The 12,271-nt window shown below is 38.3% G+C and overlaps 1 protein-coding gene across 1 annotated transcript; it reads left to right on the top strand.

Annotated features, from left to right (window-relative positions):
* The first annotated feature begins 5,153 nt into the window (after positions 1-5,153).
* Positions 5,154-11,000, top strand: LOC127638571 (unique cartilage matrix-associated protein-like). Its single transcript, XM_052120148.1, has 5 exons — positions 5,154-5,300; positions 5,487-5,552; positions 5,641-5,736; positions 8,153-8,251; positions 10,302-11,000. Exons 1-5 carry the CDS (start codon positions 5,243-5,245, stop codon positions 10,397-10,399), a joined length of 417 nt encoding a protein of 138 aa, XP_051976108.1. The 5' UTR covers positions 5,154-5,242; the 3' UTR covers positions 10,400-11,000.
* Positions 11,001-12,271: the final 1,271 nt, after the last annotated feature.

Raw genomic sequence — 12,271 nt, 5'->3', positions numbered from 1 at the left:
AGGGCTGAGGGCCCTCAAAGTTACAGGGCCCTGTTGAGGGGCTTTTGTATAAGCTGTGGGGCCCACATATTGAAGCAAATAAAAAAAAAGTTTAAAAAAAAGTTTGATGGGCCATGAGATCTTGCCGTGACACACTGCACCCCCTATAATACTACTTATAGTAATAAATAAAAGAGATTCCTCGCAGTGATTTGATCACAGTGAAGGTAGGGGAGATGAGAGAAGGATTTGATCCAGATAAAATGAACCAATGTTTTACTGTATTAATATTGTAGTAACCATGTGTTTTGGTGGAAACTATGATGTTCTGATGTATGGTGTTACTAGTAGTTATTAGTAACCATGTTTCATTTTGTGGCTACTAGAAAAATACCATGGTGATACTATGGTTACAATGGTAAAACTATGGTTAATTTTTGTAAGGTAAGGTTAGGGGTTGGTGTAGGGTGTCTGTGGGACTCAAATAAACAATAAAAATTCTGCAGTGATGCCTCTATATTGTAAGTATTTATGATTGTTTGTTTTCATTACAATGCGTCATCATGTTTCAATCCTGAAGTAGAAAACCTTGTCATATTTATTTGCTAATTTGAGTAACTTTTAGTTTACTTTCGAAGATGGTGTTCCCAGCATGCACTGGGCTTGAATAATTAATCAGCTTGCATTGTTTCACTGGCTGTGTCTCGTTTCGAAGGCTGCATGCTAGGTGGGATGCGTCCTTTGAAGGCTGCAGTATATCGAGTGTCCTCCTTTAAACAAACCTCATTTAAACGAGACGGCCTTCGTAGGACAAACGGAAACGAAACGTAACATGGTTGCTATGACAGCACGCCACTCTTTAACAAGCACAAGCACTTTCAGTGAGAAGGGAACAAAGTCCCTCTGGAAGGGAATGCATGAGGTAGCCTAGATTTTAGGAGAGTTATAATGATGTAAAGAGAAAGAAAATAGATTTTACATGTAGACTTTTAGTCTAATACTTTAATTTAAATATATATTAATATAATTATAGATATTATATACTCTGCACCCATCTACTGAGGTACTTCAACTTGGAAATTAACATTCCTTGCATTTGAACATCATATTTACGGGCAAATTGGTGTCATTTTTTTTAGACATTTCCGTTGAAGCAAAGAATTGTGGGTTGTGAGTGCCCACGAAGGATACACCTCATACATCCTCTGAATTCCCGTGAAAGAAGGTCGCATTCGAAGGCTCCTACTCGCTTTTCTGAAAGGTGGACAAATGCAACCTACGGAGGACGCATCCTTCCAAACGAGACTGTTTGCAACATGATTTACACCATTTTTATTGGTGATTTTGTTGTTAAGTTTGGTAACTTTTTGTTTTGTGAAGGCAGTTTCTACTCAAAATTACCCAGAAATGATTGTTACTGTCAAAAACAAAGAAAATCAGGCAGAACAGACATACAGTCCAAGACAAAAGGCAGAGACAATAACCCAAAGAACAGGCAGTAAATCCAAAAACATAGGGCAAAACAGGAGAAAAACACTCAGAATAGTAATCCAAAGAGTGACAAATCTTTGCAATAAACAAACTGTCAAACAGATCTTTAATGCACAGCAGTTGATTAGTGTGATGTGAAACAGGTGATGTAAATGAGTCTGTGTCAGTATTCAGGTGAGGAGGACCTCTGGTGGATATTTCTAGATATTGCAGTAGAGGATGTTACAGTATTGCAAAGTAAACTGTACTTAAAGAGCCCATATTATACTCATTTACAGGTTCATAATTTTATTTTAGGGGTCTACTAGAATAGGTATACATGCTTTAATGTTTAATGTACACTCACATATTTTAACCCACTCTCTCTTACGTGTGTTATTTCATCACCACTGCTGTCAGTCTCTGTGCATAGCCGTGAACAGAACTATTAAGTGTGTGGTAAGTCATGTCAAACGTTGGACTATTTAATGTCACCCTGGGGGATGCTTGTATTGACAGTGCAGCAAGTGTGGCATGTTATAGGTTAACAACGAAATCTAATGATATATTATGCATCATTACATATTTCTAAATTGTATTTTATGGGATCCTAGGCCTTTGAGGGCCACAGGCTGATTCTTAGTGTTAGAAAATTCTGTCAATATTTACTCACCTTCAAGTTGTTTGAAACCTGTATGAATTTCTATCTTCCGTGGAACACAAATAGAGATGTTGGGCAGAATGTTCAGTGTTAGTCACCATTGACTTTCATTGCTAATTTGATTTCTGTGCAATGAAAGTCAATGGTGAAAATGTCAGTTTGGAAGAGGAATTTGGTATTGTATTCATCTACACTGCCAACGTTTTTGTTGCTTTTTTAATGCTTTATGAGCTTGCTCAAAAAAAAGAAGCAGGTTTAGATACATCTGTAGAATTGGTGCACCCTCCAGGACAAGCAGTAAAGGACCATGACTGTTGCACCTGAAATCATGAGCAAATTTGTGCTTTTAGTAAAATCACATATTTGACTAAAATAAAATGTCATCCTAACAACAGATGTTGTCTTTTCATTAATATCGATATGAATTTCGTCTTTCGCAAAGAATACAATTACTCAAGCGCTGCAATTTTCTAAATGCTACAACACTTCTGACATGCCAACTTAAAGGAACAGTTCACCCAAAAAGGAAAATTCTCTCAACATTTACACATCCTCATGCCATCCCATATGTGTATGACTTTCTTTATTCTGCAGAACATAAACAAATATTTTTAGAAGAGTATCTCAGCTCTGTAGGTCCAAAAAATGCAAGTGAAAGATGGCCAAAACTTTCAAGCTCCACAAGCACATAAAGGCAGCATAAAAGTAACCCATACGACTCCAGTGGTTTAATCAATGTCTTCTGAAGAAATCCAATCAGTTTTGGATGAGAGCAGGCCAAAATTGATTACTTTTATGCAGCTGTTATGTGCTTTTTTGAGCTCCAAAGTTTTGTTCACCATTCACTTGTATTGTATGGACTACAGAGCAGAAATATTCTTCTAAAAATCTTTGTTTGTGTTCTGTGAATAAGGACAGTCATAGACATCTGGGATGGCATGAGGGTGAGTAAAAGATGAGAGAATAATAATTTTTGGATAAACTATTCCTTTAATAAGCAGAGACAACCATAAGCAACTCTTAAACTTAAAAAATTCACAAAACAGTGAAACGGAAACGTTGACTCAACCAGTGGTGTAAGTTTGAGGTGTGACTATCTGTTTAGTCAAACAAATGGAAGACATGGGATGTTCAGGAAACCTGTCTGTAAATAGTTACTGTAGAGCGGAGGAGGGCAAGGCCAGGCTAGAACAATGCTCCCCCGGTCCCCAATCAGCCTGATGGGGCGCGTGATGCATAAAGGCAGACGGTGACGACGGTTCCAGAAAGAGAGAATGATATGGAGCTGCTCTGTGTTTATGTTTGTGTTAGACATAATTTAGCTCAGGTGCAAGCGCCCTTACCGCTTTCTCTCTCCGGCCGGGCGTTTGACCACGCCCCCGCTGCCACAGTTACTTTTTTCAAATTTCCTTCCTAGTGGTGTATAAATGACAAACATCACCTTTAAGACAAAGAGTGAAAATTTCACATATAAGCAGAGGCAGACTGGCCATCGGGAGAACCGGCACTTTTCCTGGTGGGCCGGCCACGAAACGGGCAGAATGGTCCGCAGCATTATGCAGAACATTATGCAGCCCGGGCCACTTCAGCATTATATATGCCCTCAATCTGATTTGGTAGCAACCATGCAATATCTCATCCCAGTCTGCCCCTGCAGTTAAGAAACTGCTTCGATTTTGAGGGTGAAAAAAAGAGAGTAGTTTTGGCATGTTTATGACTCCTGGACAGCAAGAAATATTTAAGGAGGATCATCACTTGTTTAAACAACCTCTCTCTCTCTCTCTCTCTCTCTCTCTCGCTCTCCCTCCCTGAGTTTTTATTTTATATAACCTAAACATATCCTTAACATATTCTCACATCTCATTATCTCTGGCTCCAGGGTCTCGCCCTTACAATTTCATCATTCATTTAGTCCTGGCACTGGCTAGACTGACTTTTTCCCCAAGCCTTGGGTGAGAAGAGCTCCTTGTGTTAGATCACACCCCTCAGCTGCTCACTCTCCACAGAAACAACATTTTGGTGTTCTGGGGCCAAAAACATGTCTTGGAGAAACACTTTGTTGAAAAAGTAATGTTCTCAATGAGGTATTTATTGTTTTAAATTTTTTTTTAATGCACTAAACACAACAAATGTACAGTGTAAAATGAAATAACATGGCATCAAAGGTCTCTGACATCAACTACACACTTCAAAAAACTTCAAACCCACAAACTAGTGCCTTTTTACCCAGATTGTATTGTATTCTTTAAAGAAAAGAGGGGTTGAGTCAAACAAATTTTTTGTGGTAATCAACATCTTTAGCTAACATCGGTCTGTGCTTGCCGAAATGCATAACACTGCCCCTAGTGGCCAAAGCGGTAACTGTTGTTGGGCATATGGGCACGTGTGATCTCCATTTTCTTGGTGAAATGTCCATGGAGGGGCACCAAAAGCGAGTTGTGAAGTGAGTTGATTTCAGCTGTACAGGCTGAAATATAGTGAAGTGGAATGCATATATTATAAACTGTAAAGTTTTTATAAAAGAGTAAAAAATGCAACCTCTGATTATACAAATACAATTACTTCCTGATTTCAAAGTGGGATCTGAACCAAGGTCTCCCACGCTGCTGCTGATGCAATGCGCTTCTAAAGTAAACTAAAGCAAATGCAAAATGTCCGATAGGAGATGGTGCTTCTCTGTGAGTTGGCATAATGTGGCCGATTATAGGGTACCGTATCTCTTGGAAAAAAACATGTTGACATCCTGTGTGATCATGTTGAAATATGTGGAATGCATAACATATGTGTAGAAACAATTCAAAAAGAGTGTTACTAATGAATTGCAAATGGTTAATGCCATGCCAATAAGCAAAATCATTCAGCAAAGGAAACAACTCAAGGTTCCCTTATCATTTGATCATTCCCAGACAGATCCCTCAGAGTCTGATCTGTGCCACTTTCCCATTTCGGAGTCACCCTGTCCTCTCCCCATTCCAAAAGCAACAAATTCCCCGGACTCCACCCCTCCTTCAGCCTCCTGGTCAAATTCCATTCACTGCGACCACAAGCCCCATCTCATGCAAGACGTCCCTGAGAATATCAGCTGGTTTTCCTTTGTTCCTGTTCTTCCTTGGCTCGGACACAAAACTGAAAATGTCCTGGACGCAGACTGTTCTTTTCACCTGTCTTGTTGTAGTGCTTTCCCTCACCTGTGAGTAACGTGACTGCATTGTACTGACCCACAGATCCGACAGTTCGTGAAAAGGGTGTCTAATCATTGGACCCTCTTGGAGTCACCTCGATAATTCACGGATTCGAGATAATACTTGTCCTTTGTGTCTGTTGTTGGATTTGGAGGAAAGAAACATCTATAATGTAATTTTATACTCTTTTACAGTATTCCAAGGGACTGACTGCGCCGCTGTGTCGGATAAGAAGGATTCAAAGGCAGCCAACCCTCAAGGTGACCAAAAAACCCAATGTTCCCATAGATCTTTCTCAAGCCCTGCAAGTCGTACCTAAGTCCTCATCAATGTTCTTCTTCATTGAAGGTCCACTGCAGAAGATCTTCCTGCCTGAAGCGGATGCCTACAACTTCTTCAAACGGCGAGGCAGGAGAGCTGTGAAAAGTCAGGATGAGATAAATGGTTAGGTTATTTGTGCTTCTTTAAAAATGCTTTTATTTGTAGACGGATTAAAGACTTGAATTCAACTGGGGCAAGGGCAGCCCCCTACATTTAAAAATGCATTTGCAGACACCTTTATCCAAGACAACTTGCATTTAAGGTATGCATTATATCAGTTTATATGTTCCCTGGAAATTGAACCTATAAAATTATCCTTACTAACATTATGTTCTACTAGTTGAACTATCCCTTTAAGTAGAAGGGCATAAAACACAGTGGATCACTGTTGTGGCTCATATTACGTTTTAATTGGACTCTTGGAAAACTGAAATACAGAGCCCTTTTAGTAGTGCCCACACAGGTGTAATCGTGACCACTGTGTTTTGAGCAAGCTGTGGAATGCAGGGGAGGCTAACCACACCTTATAGCAGGAGACGCAGGGCAGCCTGGAGAAACCAGCCTTTAGTCTTCAACTCCTACCGCTGTGGTAGAAGGTGCTTTACTGTTTTTTCATGGGTTTCCTTTGGCTTTGGTCTGTTTATTTTGTGGTCACGGGCTCTCCACAAAGGTCATGTAACCCAGACTGAGTCATTGGTGGGAATTCTTAACCAAGAATTCAATCATCTAGACCAGAGGTGTCAAACTCAATTTCAGCCCGGGCCACTTCAGCATTATATATGCCCTCAATCTGATTTGGTAGCAACCATGCAATATCCAGTAATATGTATTGCACAATAAATTGTGTTGCACATTTGTCTATAAAGCATTGAATTTGAGGTTGGGATGTATATGTAAATTATTATATCTCCAGTAACATCTGTGAGAAAATTAATGCCTAATCTGTATAGGGCTAAATTTAAATATTTTGACAGAGCAACTAAAATAGGTCTCCTCTATAGATGTCTTTCATCAGGCTCCTACTTATTAAAGTACAGTCATCTGTTAGAATTTATGAAAGCAAACAAACCCAGTTACATTTTCCTATAATCATACAGCATTATTATAGAGACTGAATGCACCTTCTCTGGGCTCACACCACTTGACCAGAGCTGATAGTTGTTCTGGGTAGCGGTCTTTTGTTTTGCTTTTGGAGAGAGTAAAATGCGCTCCAGGGGAAGGCTCATTAATATTCATGGTGGAAAGTGCTAACTGATTGGTCAGTGAGACGTTCCATTTACCTTCCATCGTACATTTTAGAAATCAGCTTGCGGGCCACATGAAATAAGGTGGAGGGCCGGTTTTGGCCCGCGGGCCTTGAGTTTGACACCTGTGATTTAGAAGATAACCTCTGCAAAATGAACAATGCACACTAGTCAGGTAGACATGAGTTTTGAAGATTGAAGAGGTCAAAGGTCAGATGCCATGACCTGGCGTTACCATGTTGGATCAGAGCACCAGTATTTTAGTCCATCTTTTCTTGTGGAATCATGTAATTTCGAAAGTTCTTCCTTTGAAAGTTCGTCCCTCCTGGCCTAGAAATTATTTATATGTTTTTATGACTATGTTAAGTCTTACTTGTGGTGTATCAGTATCACAGGTAATAGACCTTAGTGAGGGTAGACGCGCCGTTTAATTTTTTGCAAAGGAAAATTATGCTTTAAGGGACAGATGTAGCGTCTGTTCAATGAGTTGCAATCCCTTACAAAAATCGAGAGTTCTGGCAAACTTCATTCATTCGGCATTCATTATTTTCATATGCAAGTGAGCTTTGCGGCAAACTCTTCTTTGTCGCCAAATGTTTGCTGCAGGCTCACCACTACAGAGCTGAAAACTTCTGGCAAACATTTGTGGGAAAACACAAGCTGATTTGCATGTGAAAATAATGAGTGGAAAATTTGCAGCAAGTTTGACAGACCTAAAAAACAAATTTTTAAGGGAAATCTGGTTCTAGATCATGTCTAATCACAACCCATGTTTTATGAGGCTTGTCAGCTTGAATATTTCAGGCAACGGCTGAAAAGCCATATTTAAGTGTACAACCCATTGAACAGACTGTCCAACCCAGTCGCGTGAGAAGCCGTAATAATAGTAAGAGATCATGTGTGTTGACTCAAAAAACATACGACTTTTACTCCTACAGAGAAAAATAAATAAGTCAACAAATGATGTCATCATGATTTTATGTCATCATCAAGTTTATCCCAAACCAAATCCTAACCATCAAGTCATACCATTTTGTACGATCCAAGTCGAACGATATCGTTAAATAGTTCAAATTATTATAATAGTCATTAATGTGTGCCTTGTCTAAGAGCAAACCATATTTGCTATACAATAAGTAAAAACCTGGAACGCCTGCGAATAGGGCTGTTTGTTGTCCTTGATACTCCAATTAGATGTTAAACGCAATTTTAGAGAAATTTTTAAACATTACAGTATCTCATATTCCTGCTCATGCTTTATCTCGCTTCCTAACATCTTTATTTTGTCCTATTAGCTGAACAGAGACAGAGACTGGCCGCAGACAAAAGGAAGAGAGAGTATCATGAGGAACAGAGGAATGAGTTTGAGAATTACGCTGAAGAGGAACATGACGGTAAGTCTACAGAATTACTCAAATCTCACCTGCCGGCTATTTTGGGTCAGGCAGCATTGATTAGCATTCTGTTAGCATTCAGCAAAGGCTTATTAACTCCACAGAAACTCAGTACTGGAAGCAAAGCAGGTCTATCAAATCATGAACTAAATCTAAGAATCCTTAATAAACCATTTTTAATTCCTCTTCCACTTGCCAAACTTTTACAAGACAAGTTTGTCTCACATTCACCTGGGAGCATTATTAGCATTCAGCACAGTTTTCATTCACTGATGCTAATGAACTTGGGACTCCACAGAAACTTGGTTTTACAAAGCAGATTTGTCAAATTATGAACTAAATACCACAGTTACAGAGGATCCTAATTTTTAAAACATTTTTGATTGCATTTTTTAATTTTAAATGAAGAGCTGCAAACTTCTGGGTAACATCTGTGGGGAATCAAAAGCTGCATGTGAAAATAACAAGCGGCAAATTTGCGGCTAATTTTGATTTTATTAGGGTTAAGATGGTCTTGCTGGTCTCTAATCAAAGCCATGTTGGTTTCCAGTTGGTTTTAACTTGAAGGCCAGCTTGTGTCCCAGCCTGACCAGCTTAAAATCACCCAAAATCCCTAACCAGCTTAGGCCATGTCCACACTAATACGTTTTCTCTAATACGTCTTTTTCTCTCCGTGTTGGCCTTCCGTCCACACCAAGACGGCGTTTTTGTCCGCAAAAACTAAGCTTTTTGAAAACGCACTCCAAAGTGGATACATTTGAAAACGCTGTTTTCGCGTTGTAGTGTGGACTGTGAAAACGGATATATCTGAACCAAAACAATCAAGATGGCGGCATGTGTTATAGCGCCGCTGTTGTACTTGATACTCACTTTGATATCGTTGTTAAAAAATGTATTTTACTTTGTACAACCATAGATATTATATGGAGACTAGATCTATGGTTGTACAAAGTAACATTATTTTTTACTTATTTTTATTTAAGTAACATATGCCCTATTGGACGCTGCGCACTGAGAAATACGGAGAGTGTGTGTGTGTGAGAGTGTGTGTGTGTGTGTGTGTGTGTGTGTGTGTGTGTGTGAGAGTGTGTGTGTGTGAGAGAGAGCGAGTGTGTGTGTGAGAGAGAGAGTGTGTCACAAATCATTATAAATAGTTTCTTCAACTTATTAAAATATCTTACTTTACTGCAACTATCTGTTTCTGATTCTTTGTCATATTTATAGTGTGTGATTAATAAAATACCTTATATCCACATCACATATTTTGATTTTGGACGTCTGGTCACTTTATATCTTATATCAGAATATTATATTACCGTTAAGCCTACTATGAATATTAAAATACGCCGAAGCATGTGCCCTGTATCATAGCTACATGAATGACCTTTGCAGCAAAAAAACTCCGCGTGAAAATCAGTTCGGTATTCAGTGAGGTATGATTAATTAAATGCGCTGACAGTTCATTGCACCTGCCATACAGATTACACTGAGTGGAGCGGGTGACCGGTCTAAGATGGCGGCGCCGCGGCTCGTCCGCGCCAGTAGGCAGAAGCGGTCGATAGGGCGTCTATCTATATGATGTCCATGTGTACAACCATCACATTGCGTTCCTTCAAAGGCGAAGGGAAGTTTACTCGGTGTCCGGCGACGGAATACGAGGACAATTTCCGTTCAGACCGTACATGCAACGGGGATTTTCCGCATGCGCAGTGACGCGATTTAAACGTTTCAGTGTGGACGAGCAACTTTTGGAAAGCACTTGAAAACGCTAGTGTGGATGGAGAGTTTTCATATGTATAGCCTCAACAAACTATGATACTGTGTAGGAAAACACTTGTAACTTTATAGATTAATATGAATAATCTATATTATGGTTAGTGATATAAATACCAAGACTTTGATCAGCTGATATGATGTAAACTCTTTAGACTTGCTTTGCAATTTCAAATACATAACAATTACACACGTTTCATATTAGTGTAATATAGCAATATTTACACATAAATTACTCTATGTTCACTGAAGTTTTAAAAGGTTTACATTTTTTCAGAGCAAGATGAGCGTACCAGAGAGAATACAGAGCAATGGAGAGAATTCCACAACGATGGACTCGACCCGTCTTATGAATACAACAGACACACAGTCTAAAACAGCATGGAGATGGAAGTAGGAGACGAGGACCCAACCAGCAACTTCTACAGATGCTGTGCTCCATCAAGCAGAGACCAAAATTAACATTTCAGATCTTGTTTCTCTAAAGGGGTTTTGGCACAATGTTTGCAGTATACATGCACGTGCTAAAGTGGATAACATTGTAGGCCCATTTGGGTAAAACTATATTCATGCATGTAGAAAATATGTAATCCATGTATCATAGTTCTTTAAAAAGATGTACATTAATTCCAAGATTTTTATATAGGCTACTCTTTACCCTTGTAGGGTCATTCCGTGTCAACTCAACCAGAGGTCCCATTTCTTTTTCTGTTGAAAGAAATACATAAATGAAAATGAAAGCCAAAATATTAAATGCCATGGATGAATATTTACTGAGTAATCCACTATTTTGTAGAGGGGGTCAAAATGACAATTTTCACCTATGATTTTGGAGCAAAACCACAGAAACGAAAAATAACCTTAGAAAGATGGCAGCATCGTTATGTTATTTTTTACACATAAATAGGACTGTTATTAAAATGGTGACAGTCATTTTCCAAAGTTTGCATGCCTGTAACTCAAAAAGTATTAAACATATATTAATATCCTTTTAGATTCTGGTTCAGATCAAACTTTTATTTTGGTATCTTCATTTATAAGGCCCTATGTGATTCAGTCCCAAAGATCTGGGGTTCTCAATGTGGCTCCATGTGCAAATTTTTGAATTTTATAAATATTCAATGGTCGAAAACCAAATGTGAGTCACTTTGTATAAAGCTGATACTTATTTTATTTAAATAAGAACAAATAATGCTGAAACTAGAAATTAACCTTCATTTATTCAACTTGAACATTTCAGTAAATTTTTGGCACTCGTTGTTAAACATTGGTATGTTCTATTCAATTGTTTTGATAGAGGGAAAAAAGATACAATTCTAGTTTCAACATTATTTGTACTTCAGACATTCCTCTTTAAAAGACAAAAACTATCAGCTGTATGCAAAGTGACCCACATTTCATTTTGACCACTGAAAATGTGTACAATTTAAAAATGTACTCATAGAGCCACATTGAGAGCCCCATTTCTCTGGGATTGAACCATATAGGTCCTTATAAATGAAGACACCAATAGAAAAGTTTGTTCTGAACCAGAATCTAAAAGGATATTAACATATATTTAGTACTTCTTGAGTTACAGGCATGCCAACTTTGAAAAAAGAACACAAAAAGTGCTTCACCCCCATTTTTTAACCATCACCATTGGCATATAATGCAACAAGGATTGCTGAAGTGAACTGATTTTAATAACAGACCCACCAATCTCTGTGTAAAAATAACATAATTATGTTGCCACCTTTCTAAGGTTATTGTTTTGATCTGCAGTTTTGCTCCAAAATCATAGGTGAAAATTGCTATTTTGACCCCCCCTCATGAAAATAGGGGAGTACTCAGTAAATATTCATACATGGCATTTAATATTTTGGCTTTCATCTTCATTTATGTATTTCTTTCACCATAGGAGAAAGGTTTTATTTTTTTATTTTATTAGATTTTTTTGAGCTGGTGACGTCTGGTTGAGTTGACACGAATGACTCAGTAGCTTCACTGTATTACTGATATAAAGTTTCTTTTTTATTATTTTATTATTTTTTTGACTAGTTCTATTTGTTCTAATGTAGCCAAAACTCTTCAATATATTATAAAGACAAAAGGCTTTTGCACATCTCCTATATCCTGCATTTTAAGCTCTTAGAAAGTTCCACAAACGAATCACAATTTATTACAATCTGAAGATCTGTGCGTGAAGATGCTAAAAATTAAAATAAGCTTAAATGTTACCTAATTTTCTTATTTGAAAAAGCCTTG

The sequence above is a fragment of the Xyrauchen texanus genome, chromosome 46 (assembly GCF_025860055.1).
Source record: "Xyrauchen texanus isolate HMW12.3.18 chromosome 46, RBS_HiC_50CHRs, whole genome shotgun sequence".
Taxonomy (NCBI): Eukaryota; Metazoa; Chordata; class Actinopteri; order Cypriniformes; family Catostomidae; genus Xyrauchen; species Xyrauchen texanus.
This window is presented reverse-complemented; position numbering and strand designations above follow the sequence as displayed.